General features: G+C 44.9%; 1 protein-coding gene across 1 annotated transcript in view; it reads left to right on the top strand.

Annotated features, from left to right (window-relative positions):
* tmem25 (transmembrane protein 25) overlaps nt 1-22,582 on the top strand; it is a gene marked incomplete at both ends in the record, with an annotated part of 43,901 nt that overhangs the window by 406 nt on the left and 20,913 nt on the right. Inside the window, 5 exons of the mRNA XM_084308740.1 lie at nt 4,644-4,988; nt 9,218-9,508; nt 15,240-15,368; nt 15,513-15,549; nt 15,738-15,847. Coding sequence (XP_084164866.1) covers nt 4,644-4,988; nt 9,218-9,508; nt 15,240-15,368; nt 15,513-15,549; nt 15,738-15,847 — 912 coding nt within the window. The remainder of the gene's footprint in view (nt 1-4,643; nt 4,989-9,217; nt 9,509-15,239; nt 15,369-15,512; nt 15,550-15,737; nt 15,848-22,582) is intronic.

Below are 22,582 nucleotides of genomic sequence, written 5' to 3'. Positions count from 1 at the left end.
TGTTGAGGAATGCCTGAGAAAAAAACTAAATAGGTTCTATGAGTATGACACCATTAATGTGGGCACGTCATCTCATAATAAACCTCTCACGCGTCATTATGACATCATAATCCCATGTCCATTCTTACCCCTCCTATGGCAGAAATGAAGGGCCTTTTCCTTCCCCGTTTACCAGTGATTCTGCTCTTGATCCTGCATGTGGGGTTAATGGGAGAATTGAGTTTCACCAAAGGATTTTATGTTTTGTTAACATCTCCCCATGTCTTGGGGAGTGCTGTAGCGGATGAGGAGAAGTCCAGGGCGAGTGGTGGTGGCGAGCAGAGAGGGAACAGGCAGGCAGGTGATAGGCTGATGGGATAGGGTTTAGTGGCAGCAGTAGGAGAGCATGCTTGATTGATTGACTGATTGATTGAATTGATTGATTGATTGATTGATTGATTGATTGAAAACTTTATTAACAGATTGCAGAATGGGTACAATACAGTACAGCTCAATACACACAATTGTTAAGGGGATGCAGACCAGAGAAAGACTTTCGTCTTGTTTACATCAGGGTCCCCCATTTTCAATTCATCAGGACATATATGACATACATGACATACAGATAGACAGTACTGCTACATCTATACATTTATGACATACCAGATTTGCAAATACAGTACTGTTTGTGATACAAAAAGAGTAAAGAAAAGGGAGTATATACATTTGACGTAGATACTGTACATTGGAGGAGGTTGGGTGTGTGGGGCGGGGTTGGGTACATTGTGATATTGACAACCATACTGGGTAATTTACATTGGAGGTGGGGGGGGGGGGGGACACTGTATAAACAAGCAAAACTGTACATTGGGGGGGGGGGGGGGGGGGGGGGAGACACTGTACAAACAAGCAAAATTGTACATTGGAATATTGACAACCATACTAGGTAAATTACTGTACATTGGAGGGGGTTGGGTTAGGACATTTACAGGGGCCAGTTTCGAATTGCAATCTCCCGTAGGTGTTCTTTGAGAGTGTTTTTGAAAGTGGGTAGTGATTCACATTCCTTTACAGCTTTAGGTAGGGCGTTCCACATTGATGTGGCATAATTGCGAAATGTGTTTAGTCCCTTGTTTGAGCCGAATCTGGGTTTAACATGATTTGTGGAGCTCCCTCTGGTGTTGTGATCGTGGTATTCACTGACCTTTGGGAAGTATTTTGACATGTACATGGGTACCTTGGTCGTGTAGTGTATCTTGTAGACCAGGCCCATTGCAAGTTGCTGTACTCTGTCGTCTACTCTAAGCCATCCTAGGTTGTCAAAGTGGGCAGGGGTGAGGTGGGTTCTAGGAGTAAGGTCAAGCAGTAGTCTGACCAGTTTGTTTTGAGATGTTTGTAATTTTGTTTTAGCGTTTTTTAGGCCTGCAGTGATCCTTTAGGGCAGAGAAAAAAAGATGACAAAAAACATCACTAGGATACACAAGGACCTGAAGTCCTTGTTATATACTACCGGTTAGCTTAGACAACGATCTGGTGATGGATGGCAGAGTAGATATGGCAGGCGATGGCCCTGAGGAAGGCAGCTGCGCTGATGAAGGCAAGTGAATGATTATGAGCTGATGATCATGGAAGCAGGAGGATGCCCATATTCCCCGGAAGCTGCTTGTGCTTGCGCTTGAGTCCACACGCACGCACACGCACGCACGCACGCACGCACCGGGCACACACACACGCACACACGAACGCACCGGGCACACACACACACATACACACACACACACACGCACACGCACGCACGCACACACACACGGCACGCACGGGCACACACACACACACATACACACACACACACGCACACGCACACACACACACACAGTCAACTACATGCTCAAACACATGTGTACACACACACACACACAGTCAACTACATGCTCAAACACATGTGTACACACACACACAGTCAACTACATGCTCAAACACACTTGCGTGCAGTGCACACACACACACACACGCACGCGCACGTACACGCACGCGCACACACACACACACACATACACACACAATCACACAATCACACACTGAGGCAACAAATGGAGAACAGAAAAAGACAGGTAGAACAGAGACAGACCGGTAGAACAGAGACAAAATAACAGGTCCTGCTGCTGGTTAAGACCCAGAGAGACCACAGCTGCATGAACCACAGACGAAGCTAGGCACGATTTATTAATAGTCCATTCATTTTCATATAGCTGCAGAAAAGACTGGAGACTTGGGAGAAGCCAGAAAATATGTCACCTATGATGCGACTCTAGGAACACAATGAAAAGTTCTGACGTTCTGAGCGTAATAATGTTGACGTAAGCTTGTAAAAATCTAACAAAGGATAGTCAGTGTGTGTCATTACAACATAATATATTTAGTTTAGTGTCCCATTTTACCAATTGCCTATTGATCAAATCTAATTTATTTGTATCAAATCAAATCAAATTTATTTGTAAGGCATGTTAATGTCCCCATGAGTCGGACACGTCTTCTTTAAACAAGTCAAGAAGAAACATCACAATAAATCAAGAACAAAACAAAAACACCATAAAGTCCAATTTTTTTTTTTATAAATGCAACACTCCCAGACCTACCCCACACGAAGGTAAGGAAAAACTCACTAAAACCTACAGTAGCAATAGGAAATAGGAGAAACCACGCAGAATTGGTCAGGGCAGAGCAAGTAAGGTTCAGCACTGCAGGCCAAACAGAAGGCAGTATGAAGCTGTTCCATGGGACCGGTTGAGACAGAGACAGAGGTTAAAAAGGTTCTCTCATGTCTGCAGAAAAGCAGACATGGGAGCAAATAGACATCCTAACTAAACTAGACAGATTAATCTAGGGTCAGTCCCCGACCAGGTGAGATCAGGGTAGGTTGAAGGAAAGAGAGAAAAGATGGGTCTTAAGCAGGGATTTAAAAGCTTCGACATTGCAGGCGCCCCTGACGACGGCAGGTCATTTGTTCCACAGGTAGGGAGCGCGGTAGACAAAGGCTCTGTGGCCGGCAGATTTCTTTTTAACCCTAGGAATAAATAGAAGCCCTGCATTGTGTGAGCCTAGAGCTCGAGCGGGCGAGTATCGAGAGATGAGATCGGATAGATAGAGCGGTGCGAGCCCATTTAAAATGTTGTAGGTGAGGAGTAGCACTTTAAAGTCAGATCGGGCTTGAATAGGAAGCCAGTGTAAGGTGGACAAAACTGGTGTGATGTGGTCAAATATTCTAGTCTTAGTTAGTATCCGTGAAGTTGAAGATTTTTGATGCTTGAATTAGGTAGGCCTGGAAAAAAAGTGCATTACAGTAGTCTCTAGACTGTAATGCAACTCGATGGGACTCGATTCTGTTATTTTAATGGACTAAATATTGTTTTGAGGATCATAACATGTATGTTGTAACATAGCATGTTGTCTTTGCAGAAATGTATTTTATAAACAGGATCAAAAGTTCAGCTTTCCTCAAATCAGCTATCTGCTAGTTATTTTATGAAAGCTAGCAGAAGCAAAAGCTAGCTTCCTGTGTTGTACTTAGACATATAGTAGGCCACTACAACATTGAAAACCAGTCATGTGGAATAAACTATGGAGTGACTGAAAGTGACTAAATATAGGTGACGAGTAATATTGCTGTTCAGATTGTCTTATTCTATCATAAATAGACCTCTCACGTGTGTCGTACCCTGGCTGTTCTCGTTTATCCAGAATCTCCCATAGCTGCAGGAAATTAAATGGACTATTAAAAGATCACTCCTAGATTTGTCTGTGGTATGTGTGCAGCTCTGTTCCTCTGTTTCTCTGTTCTAATGTCCATTTCTCTCTCTGCTAAAGCAGGGGATAGTAAACAAAGGAAACATCGCAGATCAGGTCATCCAACGTCACCATGAAATTCCAACATCTGGTTTAGTGTTACTAATGTGGCTCTTGAAATCAGGCTAGTTAACAAAACATATACGTAATCCTACTCTAAAATGGGTTAAGACATTGGCATGATTATGTATATTATTATAGAAAGTTAGTGTCCTATTTTACTAATACTCACCCTAGTTCCTCGTGTCAGTACTTCCTAAGTAGCCTACTTACGTATCATCCTTGTGTACTCTAAAGTAAAGTGCTGAATCTAGCTTGGGTCTGATTTCTGCCTGTTATTTCCCGGTGGCTATTACACCAAATAAGCCAGACCTGAAAAGCTCCATTTTTCATTAATTTCAGTCTGTGTGGAGCCATGGAGTGTAGTACTGTACATACAGTATAATCTATTACGTTATATAAATCATCACTCAAAATAAATTGTGTAGGCTACTTAATTCTTAATGAGATTAGTGTCGACAATTAAATACATATATTTTAAAGGTGGTATAAAAAAATTGTATGTAGAGTAATACAAAAAAATGAATATTGATAAATTAATGTATAATTTTAAACGTTTTGGTGGTCCAAAATGAATATTGTTGTTGTCACTTCCCATTTCCCCATGTGGAATGCACCTGATTGGATAAATTACATGCTGGTGCTCTATTGTGACATCTAGTGTCTGAATGTTATCTATAGTACCTTTAAAGCTCTGTAAATTTGGTGGTGGGAGTGGTTTTATTGGATTCATATCTATGCTATATGTGCAACAACCACAGGTACATTAATTGAACCATACCCCAAAATCGATGGTCATCACCAGTCAGCAGTCACATTGCAGGAGAACGTGACCCACAAGTTCAACTGCCATTCAGACGGCTGGGATCCAGGCGCTCCACCCTTGCTGACCTGGTACCTGAATGGCGCGCGGCAGAGCGAACCCCCGGAGCGCGAGCGCCTAGTGGTGACATCGCAGGAGGGGTCGGAGGTCATGCGACCCGAGTCGCACCACAACAGCACTTTCTCGCTGCGAGCCAGGAAGTGGGACAAGGAACTGGTGTGTGCTGCAGACCATCCCCGGACGGGAGACAGCTACAACGCCACAGTCACGCTCAACGTCCAGTGTGAGTGGGATGGTCGCTGGTGATGAGGCATAGTTTTGTGAATAAAAACATTTTTGAGAAACGCACTTAGGGTTGCTATGGATTAAGCCAAGTCTTAAAGATACAATGATGTTTTAATTCAATCGTAAATTGCTTATTGTGAAATGTAGAATTTTTTCAGCTTCAGATGTATCAAGTTCAAGTTTCTTTAATAGTTGTCATACAGAAGTACAGAATACTTTTATACAAAATGCTTCTTTCTGTTACGCTCCAGAGACTGTGCTAGACAAAAGATAAGTATGAAATAAAATAGTATAGCATGTAAAAATAGAAGTAAAAAATAGAAGTCACGTACGTAGACACAGTGTTCAGTATATACATATGTACAATGTTCAATGCAGAATAGAAGTAACTGAGTTACCATACAATATACTATGCAATATACTAATATACAATATACTATATAGTGCAAAGCAGAAATGGGATGAGGTACAATTTAGGTACAATTTACAGTAAGGTGTACTGAGGTATGGGTTGTAGTGCAAATCCTTTACCGATAAATATAAAGTGTGTTTAGGTGTTCTAAAGTGTGGAGAGTGGGTGCTGCAGTGTGTTGTTTGTTTAAAGTGAGTGTGTGCGTGTGGATGTGTGTGTTGTGAGTGCATTTGATGGTTGTTGCATAGTGTTATTGTTCGTTGAGCAACCTGATGGCCTGGGGATAGAAGCTTCTTCTGAGTCTTTCTGTGCTTGTCATGAGACTCCGGTATCGCTTGCCTGACCGCAGCAGTTCAAAGAGGCAGTTGTTTGGGTGGCTGGAGTCCTTGATAATTCTCTTAGCCTTACCCCTGCACCGCTTGTTGTAAATGTTCTGGAGAGTGGGAAGCCCCCCTCCAATTGTGCGTTCGGCTGAACGTGCCACTCTCTGTAGTCTGCTACGGTCTTGTACGGTGCTATTCCCAAACCAGGAGGTGATATTGCCAGTCAGGATGCTCTCTATTGTACATGAGTAGAAGTTCTTAAGGATCTTCTGACTGACTTGGAACTTCCTTAGGCGCCTGAGGAAGTAAAGGCGTTGTTGTGCTTTCTTCTCAACACTGTCAATGTGTGTGGTCCATATCAAGTCCTCGGATATGTGGGCTCCGAGGTACTTAAAACTGTTCACTCTCTCAACCGGTGCCCCGTCGATGCTGAGGGTGCTGTAGTCCCTGACCCCCGACCTCCTAAAGTCCACAATCATCTCCTTTGTTTTGCTGACGTTCAGGGAGAGGCTGTTCTCCTGGCACCATCCCGCCAGGACCTTGACCTCTTCCAGGTAGGCCCTCTCGTCGTTTGCAGAGATCAGGCCCACCACTACTGTGTCGTCAGCAAATTTGATGATTGTGTTGTTGTTTCGCTGAGCCACACAGTCATGTGTGTACAGGGAGTAGAGGAGGGGACTCAGAACACAGCCCTGGGGGGCCCCTATGTTGAGGGTGATGGATGAGGAGGTGCAGTTTCCTGCTCTCACCACCTGGGGTCTGCCCGTCAGGAAGTCCAAGACCCACTGGCAGAGGTCATAGTTCAAGCCCAGGTCCCTGAGCTTGGCTATGAGTTTGGAGGGGACTATGGTATTGAATGCTGAGCTGTAGTCGATGAATAGCATTCTCACATAGTTCCCCTGCCTCTTGTCCAGGTGTGATGCTGCTGTGTGCAGCACATGGGCTATGGCGTCCTCCGTGGACCTGTTGGGGCGGTATGCAAATTGCAGGGGGTCCAGGTTGATGGGGAGGCAGGAGCAGATGTAGCCCTTTACTAGCTTCTCAAAGCACTTCATGGCTATGGAGGTGAGAGCTACAGGGCGGTAGTCGTTGAGGCAAGCAGGCTTGGATTTTTTAGGTACAGGGATGATAGTGGACTTCTTCAGGCAGGTGGGGATGACAGCCTGTTCCAAGGACAGGTTAAATATGTCAGTGAATACCGGGGCCAGTTGGTCGGCACAGACTTTTAGGACACGGCCGGGGATGCCGTCCGGTCCTGCTGCCTTCCTGATATTCACTTTTTTAAAGGTCCTCCTCACCTCATGCTCTGTTACCCTGAACACTGAGTCTCCATCAGCAGACCCCCCCCCCCCATTGCTGTGGCTTGTAGGCTGGTGTTGTTATTCCCAGCCTCAAACCTCGCATAGAAAGTATTGAGATAATTTGCTAAGGAGATGTCACTGTTCAGTTTGAGGGAGGTGCCTTTGTAATCTGTCATCGTTTTGAGGCCCTGCCACATAGCTCTGGAGTCAGCCTGTTCAAACTGAAGTTAAATTTTATTCCTGTAGCGCCGTTTTGCTTCTATTACTGTCCTCCTTACGTTGTATCATGCCACCTTGTGGTCATTCATGTTGCCTGCCACGAGACCGGCGTTGTATGCTGTGGTGCGCGCTTTCAGAGCTTCACGGACGGATTTGTCTACCCAGGGTTTTTGATTTGGGTAAACTCTAATTGTGGTAGTGGGGATTGTTTCTTCCACCAGAGTACGAACAAAGTCCAGTACTTGATTGATTGAAAACTTTATTAACAGATTGCAGAATGGGTACAATACAGTACAGCTGTTTCCGTGTAGTCATTAATGTTATCTGTGTTATCGCAGAACACGCTCTAGTCTGTGCATTCCAGTGCAGCTTGGAGCGTCTCCTCTGATTCCACAGACCATTTCTGCACCTCTCGCGAGACTACCGGGGCGCGCTTGAGACTTTGTTTATATTTTGGAGAAAGAAAGATGGCCGCATGATCAGACTTGCCGAAGCCACTGGCAGAATGAGCCTTGTATCCACACTTGAATTGCGAGTAACAGTGGTCTAAAATGTTATTATTTTGTCTTTAAGTGTTTTAGGTCACCATCTCTGATCACAGCCAACTCTCAGTAGGCTGAGGGGGCGTGGCCTTCTGTTCACTAAACAATATAGATGCTTGATACACTATGATGCCAATGCTGAGGACCTGGACTAGATATGTGCCTGATCGGCCAATCAGAGCAGCTAGATGTGACTGATGGGCGAATCAGAGCAGCTAGATGTGATGGGTTATGAGTAACCTGAGTGTATAATTATACAATATTTCAGAGGAAGCCGATAAGATATCTGAAATAGCTTGATTTTGTTGATATCCAGGGGGGTACATATCAAAGAGTCATAAGAGTCAACAGTTCTAATATTTTCCAATATACTTTCTGTATAAGTTCTTGATCCTCCAATCACAACTGTTGCTGAGGTTTTTTAGATAAGTCAATTAAGATCAACGTTGAAAGGAACTTTTTAGCCCAATATGAAGCCGATGGTCGAGGATCACATTATTGTGATCAAGTCTCAACCTTAACTCATTGGACGCCACTCACGAATAAAGTCGGGTTAACTCGCCGACAGTTGAGCGCCAAACCCGAGAAAAGTTGGGTTTTCTATCGTTATTTCTTTTATTCGATATTCCCATTCATAATCCATCGAGGGAGCCTGTGTTATCATTGGGAATTAGTCTGAGATCGCAAATGTCCTATACCACCGCCTGCCGCCTTGCGGCCGGTATTGCACATCCTTTGAAACTCTCTGGCTTGGGCTGTGTGTTGATCTAAAAAGTCCGGGCTGGGTTTTCCCTGTCGGGCAGGACAAGCGTTTATAACACATGGATTGAGGAGAATCAAGCACTCCCGGTTCATGTTCTTTGGTGGATTATGTTGGCAACACGATCGACATCAATACTTGGAATGGCGATCAGATAATTGGAATATTCTTTTTGGAGTACATCCTAGTCAAGGTAAGGGCTTTATGGTATCAATCTTGTGTAGATCTAAGAATCCCTTCCCCGCGATCCGAACGTATGTGTGTAATGTGTGTGTGTAACATATTCCGTTGTTTTCTGGGATTAGACAGGATTACTCTAAAACTATACTCATATTCACCGCGGTATAAAACGGGAATGTATGGATGAAAAAAATATTTCTTTTTCACAAATTGAACGATAGATACTCGATGTCCAATGGGCAATAGTATTATATCCATAGCTATGATATTTAATATAGTTTGAGCCCTGCAAACACCGCCATGTATCCCTATTCTTTAAAGCGGTGGCCTTCTTACCACACGGTACACAGCAACCTCTGGCGCTGATTGAGTTAATACTAATTGATCTAATACAGTTCTGACACTTTTCCATCTCTCTCCCTCCTCTTTTCCCTCTCTCTCCCTCCTTTTTCCCCTCTCTCTCCCTCCTCTCTTCCCTCTCTCTCTCCAGTCCAGCCGGAGATCCTCAGGGTCAACGCTCATTACAGTGAAACCTCAGACCCTGGCCTCTCTCTGGTCCTCTTTGCCTTGGTACGATCCAACCCCCCTGCCACCATCACCTTTGTGGATCAGTCCGGCCAGCTGGTGACCAACACTTCTGATTTCCTCATCTTGGACTCGCGAAGTTACCCTTGGCTGACCAATCACACGCTGAAGGTCCACCTCAGCAGCCTATCAGGGAATGTGTCGCTGAATGCCAATAACAGTGTTGGGGTGGCGCAGAGCAACCTGACTCTAACAGGTAGGTGGTGGTAATCTGTAAAAAAAAAACTGAATGTAAAACTGTTTCTGAGAGCTACTGATTCATAATATTTGTTTGAAGAGCATTTATAAAGCCATTTGATTGGCTCTCATTTGGATCTGACCTATCTCAAGCCCTCTTTTCTTGATCCTCCAAAGACAACTGTTGTTTTCTTGATCCTTCTTGATTGGAGGGTCATGAAAAGAAGGCGAGGCTTGAGATGGGTCAGTGCTATTTTCCCATGCAGATTTGCACCTATACACCCTCAGGCTGCGGGTACACTAGGGCCATTTCATTTAGTTTCATTTCGCTTTTCAGAACGCTGCGTATTGGCAGGCAAGTAAGAGTTAAATTAGACGTCGTTTTGTCTCGTCTACTATATACATGTAGTACAATGCCAAAGCAGTAGGTGGCGATGTAGTTCATACATGAAGGCCATTTTCAACCAATCAGAAATGTTGAACGAGACACTCCACATCCTGCTCAAAATCTCAAAAGCCACCATCTTTATACCTCGCATGAGCCATTTAGCCACATATTTTTCAGCAAGAAATAAAGTGCAATAAACAAAAACGGATACATTCACTGTGTGTTCTGCCTCATTTGTTGATGATTTGTTGATGAAACTAAACTAACATCAACACAATTGACCACCAAGAGCGGAGTTTAGTCTCACAAAAATATCGCCGATTTTGTTAGCTTACGTGCTAACGTGATTGGGATATGCCAGTATAACAGTATAGTATTGTGGCTAGCAGCGAAGTAACGTTAATGCTAGCAGAATGAACGGCTGTAAATGTTATTTAACAGATTTCAGAATGGGTACAATACAATACGGCCAGGGCCGGACTGGGGAAATAATTCATACCGGGAGATATAGCGCGAAATATAGCCCCAATAAGGCCACTTTTTAAGCAGGGGGTCTGGGGGTCCCCCACCCGGAAAATGTTAGTTACAAAGACTTAATTTCCTGCATTCTGGTGAATTTTAGTGCATGTGAATCACAAACTAATGAGCCAACAATTGCCTAGTACAATGTACTGTTATGAACCTCAAATACAACTGTTGTGGCACTAGCAATGCTACTCTCTCCACCTTCAAAAAGAAAAAAGCAAGAGCACAACATATTTTTCTATTTACTATTATAATACAGTTAACCACTCTCTCCACCTATTCAAACAGAGCAAGAGCACAATACCATAATATCACTTTACTGATGCACTACCCATCAACAGTTAAAATAGCCCTTTACACAAACATTAAATAACAGACCTTTCATTACAATACTATAATAACAGTAGCCACTGCCAGAATAGTGACACATGTATCACGTGTGGTGAGCACACGCATGCATGCACAACGAAGACAGAAGATTGCGTTGTCTCAATAATTTATATAAAATGAGCTCAAAGTATGAGCTCACTGACTGAAATTTCCAACAAAAAGCATCAATTGTCAAATAATATTGATCACATTAACTAGACCAGGGCCCCGTTCCCCGTACCTGGATAACTGAGTTAGCCGGATAACTTTCGGTCAAGCCTGACTTAAGCCGGACCTTCCCATTCCCCGAAGCTCGATTGTCTAAATCACCATGACAACAGATCAAAAAGTTTGAGCCTGGTCGGGAGCAGGGTTACGTTCAGTTAGCCGGATGAACCATGGCCACGCCCCCGCAAAGAAGTGACAGCTCGTTTCCTGAAATGATTCTCACAGTCTAGGATCTGCATTATACCATTCTGAATTACGTTTCTGTGCTTCGTTTTCCTAGAGGGGGCTTTTGAAATGTATAATAATAGAACTAAATGCTGATAATAAATCATATTGAGCCTATAGATTTACTTTGTCCTAAATAAAATAATGCACGTCATATACGGCGCTCGGAGTCGCGATACACGCTGCATGTGGTTATTTTAATAAGTGTCTATGCGGGGATTGTGGATTTTGTGTGATATTGTAACTGGGATTAAAATGTCTGATGAGATGCGCTGTTTGACGGATTTGAGAAATTGAATGAGCCGTTGATGTCACATTAATGCATTTGAGAATAAAGAGATAAAACTTCATTCAAAAGAAAGAATATTCTAAACACGGGTCTCTCCGCGCTGTTTGACGGATTTGAGAAATTGAATGAGCCGTTGATGTCACATTAATGCATTTGACAATAAAGAGATAAAACTTCATTCAAAAGAAAGAATATTCTAAACACGGGTCTCTCCTCCATGGATAAACAATGAATGTATCCCGTCTGGCACAGTGGCGCAGCGGTAGTGCTCAATCCTGGCAACCGGGCGACCGGTGTTCGAAACCCCGCGTCTTTTGGAATATAATATTAATGATTATACGCAAAAGTAGCCTAGTTTTAAGTTAAAATATTATAAATCTACATGCATTGAGGATGTCATTCTTTATATAGCTCTCAACGTGCACCAAATTGAATTATTCCTACATTGCAAAAAGAAGGAAAAGACTAGGTTTCGAACCCGGGCCGTCTGCGTGAAAGTCAGAAGAAGAAACCGTTACACCACAGTGGAGATAAGTAAAAGATCGACCATACATCAATCAATGGGTAAGAGAGCCGTATCGTTATTCTGTATAACAGTTTAACTAATTATTTTCGCTAGCAAGATCTCATTTGATTATTCAATCCAGCAGGCAAGTTTAAAGAAATATAATCTGATTGATTGAGGTAATGAGGGACTTAAAATTAGCCTATAGATAACGCATTTAACTTGTCGGCGAGGCGATTGAGCCGTACTGCAATATGTTAATAAAGTTTTAAATCAATTAATCAATCAATGCCGTTAGAGAATCAGGATCTCTGCTATCGATACGTGCTGGCTTTTCAACTGAAGCGGCCACGCGCACTTATCCTGGGTCTCAAGTCTGGTTTGAGTTAACGAGACTGAATCCACCTTCGAGGAACAGGAAAATCCCGGCTTCAAACATCGGGTTAACTGAATCTGGATAATGGGACTCTTGATCGACTTAGTTGAACCAGGTACGGGGAATAGGGCCTAGTGTTTTTGAGGAAATTAGAAAGGGAACAACAACTTAACCCTTGTGTCTGATCAGATTCTTATTTTTTTGATAACTTTGTAGTGATTATGTTTGTAGCCAATGTGGCAAAGGTGTGTAATCTTGGAATTATTTTGACTTTCTCTTTCATAAATTGTTTATTCAACTTCAGCCCCAATCATAACCACCACATATTGTTTTTTGTAATGTCAGATTTAACAACTCCTTTCAGAAAAGTGGGAGTGTGCCATCTGCCATTCCATTCGCCGCCTCCGCTGTCAATCAGTTTTATCGCCTGGTCCCGCCTCCACCAATCACATGCGGCAGCACGGCTCCATTGTGTGTGTGTGATCCGCGTGAGGGAGAGAGAGTCAGATAGTTCTCCAACTCTGTCGCAGACAGTGAAATCCTGGTTGTTCCCCACCCACCTAGGTAAGGTTATCTAACTATCGCGCCGCGCCGCCGCCACAACTAGAAACAATGGCCTGGCAAAGAAAATTATAAAAAATTATAATACAAAAAAAAAAAAAAAAAAAAATATTTTTTAATTATAATTTTTTTTTTATCTGTGCAGGCCAGGCCACCGGGAAAACTCCCGGTGCTCCCGATGGCCAGTCCGGGCCTGAATACGTCTCAATACAAACAATTGTTAAGGGAATGCAGACTGTTGTAGCTTGTTATATTAATCAGCGTCCCCAGAGCATGGGTCTGGGAGGGGGAGAATTTGGCGTCGGTCTCTACTGCGCATGTGCATTGGGCAGAACGGCTCCGTATCCGGCTCGCGCAAATTACATGGCACCATTTTCGGCCAGTTTCCAAAACGAAAACACCTTTCAGCGTTCCCGCTAGGGAAACGCGTTTTCCTGCCAAAACTGTGTTTCTTTTTAACTTGGACATGCAAACGTAATCATTCAGCAACAAAACGTTGCTGTTTTAGCCCAGTGTAACCATGGCATTCTCACATTTGTGAACTTTTCAATCACATATATCACAGTGATCTCTTTGTGGCTGGTCAAAGTGATCTCTTTGTGGCTGGTCAAAGTGATCTCTTTGTGGCTGGTCAAAGTGATCTCTATTCAGGATCACCGGCGGTGGAAGGTAGGTAATTGGTAGAGCTATGTGTCATAATGCCAGGTAGCTCTACCCCCCTCACTCAGGCCATGGTTACACTGGGGGAAAACAGCAACGTTGTATTTTCGAATGATTACGTTTGCATGTCCAAGTTAAAAGGAAACGCCGTTTTGGCAGGAAACCGCGTTTTCCGAGCGGCAACGCTGAGGCCATGGTTACACTGGTGTAAAACAGCAACGTTCTATTTTCGAATGATTACGTTTGCATGTCCAAGTTAAAAATAAACACAGTTTTGGCAGGAAAACGCGTTTTCCTAGTGGCAACGCTCAAAAGGTGTTTTCGTTTTGGAAACTTGCCGAAACTCGCCGACAATGGTGCCATGTAATTTGCGCGAGCCGGATACGGAGCCGTTCTGCCCAATGCCCATGCACAGTAGAGACCCGCACGGTTATTTCCAGTGTTTACAGCAGAGCTGTCCCAAGTAGCTGCGGCTACCAACGTGTTGTCAAGTTATTGTTATAAGGAACCCAGTACTCCAAACTACAACAGTCTGCATTCCATTAACAATTGTTTGTATTGAGCCGTATTGTATTGTACCCATTCTGCAATCTGTTAAATAAAGTTTTCATCCATTTTTACTAGCGTTAACGTTACTACGTTAATAGCCTCGATGCTAACTATATACATGGAGAATGCCATTCACATTAGCATGTAGCTAACAACATCTGAGATCTTTTTGTGAGACTAAACTATCCGCTCTTGGTGGTAAATTGTGTTGATGTTGGCTTTGTTTCATCAACAAATGAGAGGCAGAACACACAGTGAATGTATCCGTTTTTGTTTATTGCACTTTTATTGCACTTTGTTTCTTGCTGAAAAATAAATGCTACGTTGCTAAATGGCTCACGCGAGGTATTTAAAGATGGTGGACTGTTGTTTTTTAGCAGGAAGTGTAGTGGCACGTTCAACCTTTCTGATTGGTTGAAAATGGCCTTCATGTTTGAACTACATCGCCACCTACTGCTTTGGCATTTTACTACATGTATGTACATCACTCGGTGCTCAGGAGACAAAACGACATCTAACTTGCCTGCATGCAAATACACAGCGTTCTGAAAAACGAAATGAAACGCTTCGTTTTGGCTAGAGTGTAACCGCAGCCTCAGTTTAGAAGAACTACAATGGACGGGTAATCTGAATTTCTCTCTGGATCAGCTTCCCACTCTCTTTCACCAGGTAACAGAGTAACCAGAAGTAAAAGCTCAGTCCTTTCCTCCTTTTAGAGTTGTACTCATTGTCCTTTTTTGCCTCTAGTAGTTTAGGGCTATACAGTATCTATGGTCTGACAATATGTCCATAACTGGCTGTGGGCTCATTTTACTCTGTAGTAAAGCAAGAGAGACCCAAACTGGAATTCTTCTTTAAGAATCCACTATCCAATAACTCCAATAATCTGTTTCTCCCCCCCCCTCTCTCTCTCTCTCTCTCTCTCTCTCTCTCTCTCTCTCTCTCTCTCTCTCTCTCTCTCTCTCTCTCTCTCTCTCTCTCTCTCTCTCTCTCTCTCTCTCTCTCTCTCCCCTCTCTCTCTCTCTCTCTCTCTCTCTCTCTCTCTCTCTCTCTCTCTCTCTCTCTCTCTCTCCAGAGTTCCTCCAGTCTCGTGTGGAGGTGCCCATGCTGGGCATCGTGACAGGAGGAGGTGTGGCCTTCGTTGCCCTCCTCGTCCTCAGTCTGATTGTCCTCTGCCTTGTGCAACAGAGGGGCAAGGCCATTGGTGAGGCTGGTGCCTATTCACCTTTATTCAAACCAATTCAAATAGATAATTGAGCTTTCAATGTCAATAAGTAGTAAGTTGCTTGTAAGTGAAATGTAGCATGTAGCGTGTGTTGGACATTATATGTCTGTTGTTATGTTCCAGATGTGCCGGTGGAGATTGTGATGATGACCAAGCACAGGTAGAATATGTGTTGTGACTCTCTGTATATAGATTTTTGCATACTTGTGAATGTTTTGTATCGACCTAGAAAGCCAGTTTTGTATGTGGACCTAGAAAGCCAGTTTTGTATGTGGACCTAGAAAGCCAGTTTTGTATGTGGACCTAGAAAGCCAATAGCTTGTCTAACCTCCCTTATTGTCTTTGTAGTGATTCGGTCATTCTGAAGACAGAGAAGATTGCTAAAGTTTACCTTCGCAGAGATAACATGTCTCTGCCTTCCAACATGCAGCTCAACGACCTCAAATCACTGCGCAAAGGTAAGATATGTCCACCCATCTCCATATCTCATAAACAGGTGTGGTGAATAGACTCTGACTGTTGATGACAATGATGACATTTTGATGAGAGCCGATGGGTTTGTCTCTATCTATCTCAGTTCACTTACTCGAGATATAACCCTGTGGCCGCCCGATATCCCCCAGCGAGGTGCTAAACTTGCTAAGTTCTCGGGTCAATTACTATTTCTATCAAGCTTACTTCATAGTCACTAGTTTAGTTATATCCAGTTGATATGAAATATAAGCATAGAAGAGTTGTTAACCTCTTCTTTGTTTGTAATAAACCGAATGTATGTCTGGGAGAACTCTTATTGCCTATAATAACAATAATATTATTATTATCATTACCATCATTATTATCATCATTTTACGAAAGGCCTGTAATGCTACTCATTTGAAAGTCTGATTATTACTTCACCGTCACCACCGCCACTATCCTCATTTGTGAGGAAAGGCCTGTAATGCTACTCATTTGAAAGTCTGATGATATTACTTCACCTTTTAATAAGTTTTACTACTGCCAATAGTGTAATATTAGCGTACTAACACTTAATCATTATTTGCAAGCCCCAGTACCCCTTATCAATTTGACAGGCCCATCGGTCCGTGGTACCGATCATCCGGTCCTGCAGTGACTAGATTCTCAGTTTCCCACAAACCCGATGGAGCCCGTCGAACACAGAGATACCGGAACCCGCAAACAACAAACAGTGCGCCATATATATATATATCCTTTATATAACTTTAGCTGAAAAGCAGTAACCAGCAATTGATTCAATCTGCATGGCTTCCAGTTATAGATATACCGTTACCTTCAGACGAGAGCAGGGCGAGGCCAGCGTCGTGATACATTGCGATAGAAAACAGTCCACGAATTCAATAGATATTATAAAAAAGTTGTTTTAATTAGAAAAAAGCAAGTTACAAAAGAGACTTCATTGGTAATGTCCAATTCAGTTAAAAGAAGTATAAAACAAAAACATCTCTTCTCTAGCATAGCAAAAACTCTCTTAGTCATTTAGGGTATCTAAAAAAACAGAGTTTTGTCATGGGGACGCTACCCTGAAAAATGGACAGATTCCGTTCCTTACACCGCTCAACGGTATCTGTCGCTATAAGAATGGTGTCTGAAGTAAGAAAATGGAAAATCTGAGCTCCCGAGACTGGGGCAGTCACTTATATATCGGTCCGGCATCATATCAAGACCTCTTTACTATTGGTCTAAATACAGTGATGTCATTTCTACCATCCAATCAACACACAACACACAACATACTCAGTAAGGATGAACTCCTCCCTTTCTAGTCGTTACATTTACTGAGAGAGTAATGGATTTCTTTGTGCTGGGAAAGCCCCTAGAATTCCATCTGCCTCTGCACGGATCCCGGCCTTTCAATTGGAATAGCCTGTACGTCTATATATATATATATACATGTACAATTCAATACTCATATACTTAAACACTGATTGACATGCCCAAACATCATATATGTATTCTGTAGTTTAAATATAGAGTATAATAGTTCTCTGCCTCATAACTACAAGGGCTAACTCTGCAGGCAGCATTCGCTCCTCTGCTCCTCTGTCAAGGTCAACGCTCTGTGACCACATTCCTGCATTCTGCATTCCATGCCGCGTTTCAGCCGTGTTTCTGACCTACTGACAATATTCTCTTCTCAACTCCTTTCTGACTGTGCATACCAGCCCAGTATACATATCACATATAGACACATACAGTAACATATGCTTAGATTTAAAACAGATATATATAATAAACATATGCTTAGATTTAAAACAGATATATAATAACCATATGCTTAAACCTTTATATCTTACAAGTGACAGGGAGAACAGGATGTCATAATAAAAAGGGTCACTTCGTGGCACTTCAACACCGCCTCTGTTATCCTGGTCATCTCTTTCCACTGTCCTAATAGCGTCTGTACGGGGGACGAGATGGCAATTGCGGGGTCACGTGGCTGTGACTCTCCACACCCCCTCTGTCATCTTGGTTCCCTGGTACCCTGGTAGCCGGCGGGAAGACTTGCATCTGTTGTTCTCTGGCTGGATGGCCCGACAGGATAGGGGCCACGTCGTCGCTTGGTAGCCGGCGGGAAGACTTGCAGCTGTTGTTCCCGGCCAATGCACCCAGTTGTTGTCGTCTGAAGAACACAATGCCATGGTTCTTATGGTCACCCCCTCTGATCTCTTGGATCTCTCCCGTAGTTTGAGGTAGGTCGAATTGTCACTTCTCGGGCGACCCCACGGGTCCCCAAGAATTGTAACGGGTCCCCAAGAATTGTAGCAGCAGTCCTCTATTGAAGTGTGGTTGGCCTGGTCGTGTGACCCTGTCCGTAGGCCACGCAGGACATCACAGATATAGTCCACATAGGACTCATTTCTTTTCTCTCTTTCAGGTCCATTCAGGGCTCTTGTTGCCCTGTAACTTGGGTCCAGGCCGATGTCTCTCTGTCTCCATGTCACAGGATATGCGGGCATAATATCCCCTGTTTCATCGCCTGTCCATTCTCCTTCACCTTTGTCGGAGACGTCCTCCAATCCTGAGCTCCAGGAGAGCTTTCAGAGAAGGCCCCTTGCTGATAGGTCCCAGTTTGGCCGGTTTAGCTCTCTTGTTCCGAGGTCTAGGAGGTTCGTCCCTTGAGTACCGAACTCTCTCCCCAGATATTGACCTAGATGAGGACCTTGAGGATGCTCTGGATCTTGACCTATCCCGGTCTTCCTCCATTTATGAGTCCTGATCTGGATCAGTATGCTCCTGTTCGCTACTTGCTGCGTCGTCCACCGACTCCGGGGGACAGCCCCCCCGTCTAAGAATGCTCCTGGCCTGAGATAGGGCAGGTTCTGATCCTTCAGGTCCGAACTGTACTGTTGGTCTCCTTGGTGTGGATGATCTCCCTCTCTCCGTTGTTCTACATTTACATTTACATTTAGTCATTTAGCTGACGCTTTTATCCAAAGCGACTTACAAGTTCTGTACGACAAGCCATCAGGAAGGGCACAACTCTATCAGCTGAGCAACAATGTTCATCAAAGTGTTGAGTGCTACAGTGTAGGTTAGTTTATTAGGACAAGTGCATGACAGTACGGTTAGTTAGGGTTAGATTATTTTTTTTATAGTTTTTTTTTTTTAATTTGTTTTTATTCAGATAATGGTTGAAGAAGTGCGTCTTTAGTCGACGGCGAAAGATTGGACGTGATTCGGCTGTCCTAACTGGGGTGGGTAGTTCATTCCACCATTGTGGGGCAAGGACTGAGAATAGGCGACTTCTCTTTGATGACCCTCCCGGAGCTTGGATAGGAGTAGGTCTGAGGCGGCCAGAAGATGCAGAGCGTAGGGGTCTTGAGGGTGTGTAGTTAGAGACCATTGACCGGAGGTAGGCGGGAGCGGTTCCCTTTGCCGCACGGTATGCTAGGTCGAGGGCCTTGAAGCGGATTCGTGCAGCAATGGGGAGCCAGTGCAGGTCCCTAAGAAGTGGGGTGACATGGGCCGACTTCGGTAGGTTTGAGATCAGGCGGGCCGCTGCGTTCTGAATGAGTTGAAGAGGCTTAGTGGCAGTGGCCGGGAGGCCAGCGAGCAGTGCATTGCAGTAGTCAAGGCGGGAGATGACTGTTGATTGGACGAGGAGTTGGGTGGCTTCTTTTGTCAGGAAGGGGCGGATCCTTCTGACGTTGCTCAGGAGGAATCGGCAGGTTCTGGTCGTTGCTGCGATGTGAGCAGAGAAGTTCAACTGGTCGTCGAGGACAACACCAAGGTTCTTGGCGGTCGGGGACGCAGTCACAGCTGCATTCTCGACTGTGATTGAAAGGTCGGTTAGGGGGGAGGATTTGGCCGGCAGGTGGAGCAATTCTGTTTTGCTTAGGTTCAGTTTGAGGTGGTTGGACGTCATCCAGGCGGAGATGTCGGACAGACAGGCCGAGATCCGCTCAGAGACGTGGATATCTGAGGGAGGGAAGGAGAGGAAGAGTTGAGTATCGTCGGCATAACAATGGTAGGAGAAGCCATGAGACGTGATAATGTTACCCAGTGATTTAGTGTAGAGGGAGAAGAGAAGGGGTCCTAAAACCGAGCCCTGGGGGACACCCGTCCGCAGGGGGCGGGTGGCCGACAGGGTCCCTCTCCATGACACTTGGTAGGAGCGGTCATTGAGGTATGATGACAGCCATGTCAGCGCAGAGCCAGCCACTCCCATTCCTGCGAGGGCCGCAAGGAGGATCTGGTGGTTGACTGTGTCGAAGGCTGCAGATAGATCTAGGAGAATCAGGACAGAGGAGAGGCCTTTCGCTTTTGCTAAGTGAAGTGCCTCTGTGACCGCAATGAGGGCTGTCTCTGTGGAGTGACCAGTCCTGAAGCCTGACTGATTAGGGTCTAGGAGGTCATTCTGTAAGAGATAAGCAGTAAGTTGGTTGGATACAGCACGTTCAAGTGTTTTAGAAAGGAAGGAGAGAAGAGAGACAGGACGGTAGTTGCCTATGACGGTAGGGTTCAGGTTTTTTTTTTATGAGCGGTGTGACTCTGGCTTGTTTTAGGGAGGTGGGGACCACCCCCGAGTTGAGTGAGGAGTTGATGGTTGCAGTTAGGAATGGGAGGATGTCTGGTGCTATGGTCGGGAGGAGTGGGGAGGGTAGCTGGTCCAGCTGGCAAGTAGTCGGACGGTTCGACGTTACCAGTGTCAGGGTCTCTGCTTCTGTAATGGGAGAGAAAGATGACAGAGTGAAGGATGAGGTTCTCGATTCAGCATTTGGAATGGGTGGGGGTTGGGAGAAGGAGCTGCGGATGTTCTCCACTTTTTCCTCAAAGAAGATCGCAAAGTCTTCGGCAGAGAAAGATGAGGGAGGGGGGGGTGGGGGGGGAGTGAGGAGGGAGGACATGGTAGCATGCAGTTTGCGAAGATTCTTGGCAGAGGCCTCGATCCTATGGTGGAAGAAAGAAGCTTTGGCATTAGTGATGGTTTTGGAGAATGTTAACAAGAGGTTGTGATATGTGTCGATGTCAGCAGTGAGGCGTGACTTTCTATACTTCCTTTCAGCTGCTCTCAGGACCTGTCTTTGTTCTCTCACTGGATCTGTCAGCCATGGACTGGGTGGGGAACGGCGGGCAGGTTTCTCAACGAGGGGACAGAGCTTGTTGAAGGAGGTTGCAAGGGCTGAAAGGAGGGTGGAGGTTGCCATCTCTGTGGAGAGAGCAGAGAAGGTGTCACTCAAAGGTAGAGCGGATAGTATGTCAGAGGAGAGGGTGGAGGGGGATAGGGAGGGCAGGTTGCGTCTGAGTGAGACTGTTTGAGTTGGGGTGAAGACCTTTCGGTTAAGCATGAGAGTTAGTGAGAAGGATATGAAGGAATGGTCAGATACATGTAGGGGAGTTACCGTGGTGTTAATGATGCTGGAGTTACGGGAAAATATGAGATCCAAGGAGTTGCCTGCTTTGTGGGTGGGAGGCATGGCAGTGGGAGTCAGGTCAAACGATTGTAGGAGGGAGACTACTATGACCAGTGGCGGACTGGCCATCGGGACGTTCGGGACGAATCCCGATGGGCCGGGACCAAAGTGGGCTGGTCCAAAAAAAAAAAAAAAAAAAAAATTATATTTTTTTTTTTTTTTTTTTTTTATATTTTTACTTTTTTTTTTTTGGGCCAGTGTGTGGGCCAGTGTGTGGGCCACTAATGTGGGCCGATGTGTGGGCCAGTGTGTGGGCCAGTGTGTGGGCCAGTGTGTGAGTCGGTGTGTGGGCCACTAATGTGGGCCAGTGTGTGGGCCGGTGTGTGGGCCAGTGTGTGAGTCGGTGTGTGGGCCACTAATGTGGGCCAGTGTGTGGGCCAGTGTGTGGGCCGGTGTGTGGGCCAGTATGTGGGCCGGTGTGTGGGCCGGTGTGTGGGCCAGTATGTGGGCCAGTCTGTGGGCCGGTGTGTGGGCCAGTGTGTGAGTCGGTGTGTGGGCCACTAATGTGGGCCAGTGTGTGGGCCGGTGTGTGGGCCAGTATGTGGGCCGGTGTGTGGGCCGGTGTGTGGGCCAGTATGTGGGCCAGTGTGTGGGCCGGTGTGTGGGCCAGTGTGTGGGCCAGTGTGTGGGCCACTAATGTGGGCCGGTGTGTGGGCCGGTGTAGTGTGTGGGCCGGTGTGTGTGGGCCAGTGTGTGGGCCATATGTGGGCCGGTGTGTGGGCCATTATGTGGGCCGGTGTGTGGGCCAGTGTGTGGGCCGGCAATAAAACAATAAACAAGTTGCATAAACTAAATCAGATTAAAAATGATCACAGTTCTGGTTTGCCTTAAGATGCAGTTTAAGATGGGTCTTGAACATGGAGTATGTAGGGCACTCTCTAATCACAACTGGAAGGCTATTCCAGTAGTTACCACTTTTAACAGAGAACACAGTTTTTGCAATGGTAGTATACCGAAAAGGCACCTTACAGTCCCCTCTACTGATGGCCCTGGTGGTAATGCCAGTGTCTGCTTTCTGTTGGATGAACTCATTCAATGGGGGAGGGGCAAGTCCATGCAGAACCTTGTACATGAAGCAAGTATATTTGAAAACTTGGAAATTCTCGAAACTTAGCATGTTATGTTTTTCTAAAACATTACAGTGATGAAATGAAATTGGTTTCCTATCAAATACTTTTATGGCTTTTTTGTAGAGTAATTATATTGGTGTAAGAGTAGTGACATATAAAAGAGACCAGTTGATAAAACAGTAGGCCT

The sequence above is a fragment of the Notolepis coatsorum genome, assembly GCF_963971535.1.
Source record: "Notolepis coatsorum genome assembly, chromosome: 1".
NCBI classification, from domain to species: Eukaryota; Metazoa; Chordata; class Actinopteri; order Aulopiformes; family Paralepididae; genus Notolepis; species Notolepis coatsorum.
The sequence above is the reverse complement of the archived record's forward strand: the minus strand, read 5'-3'. Positions and strand labels throughout refer to the sequence as shown.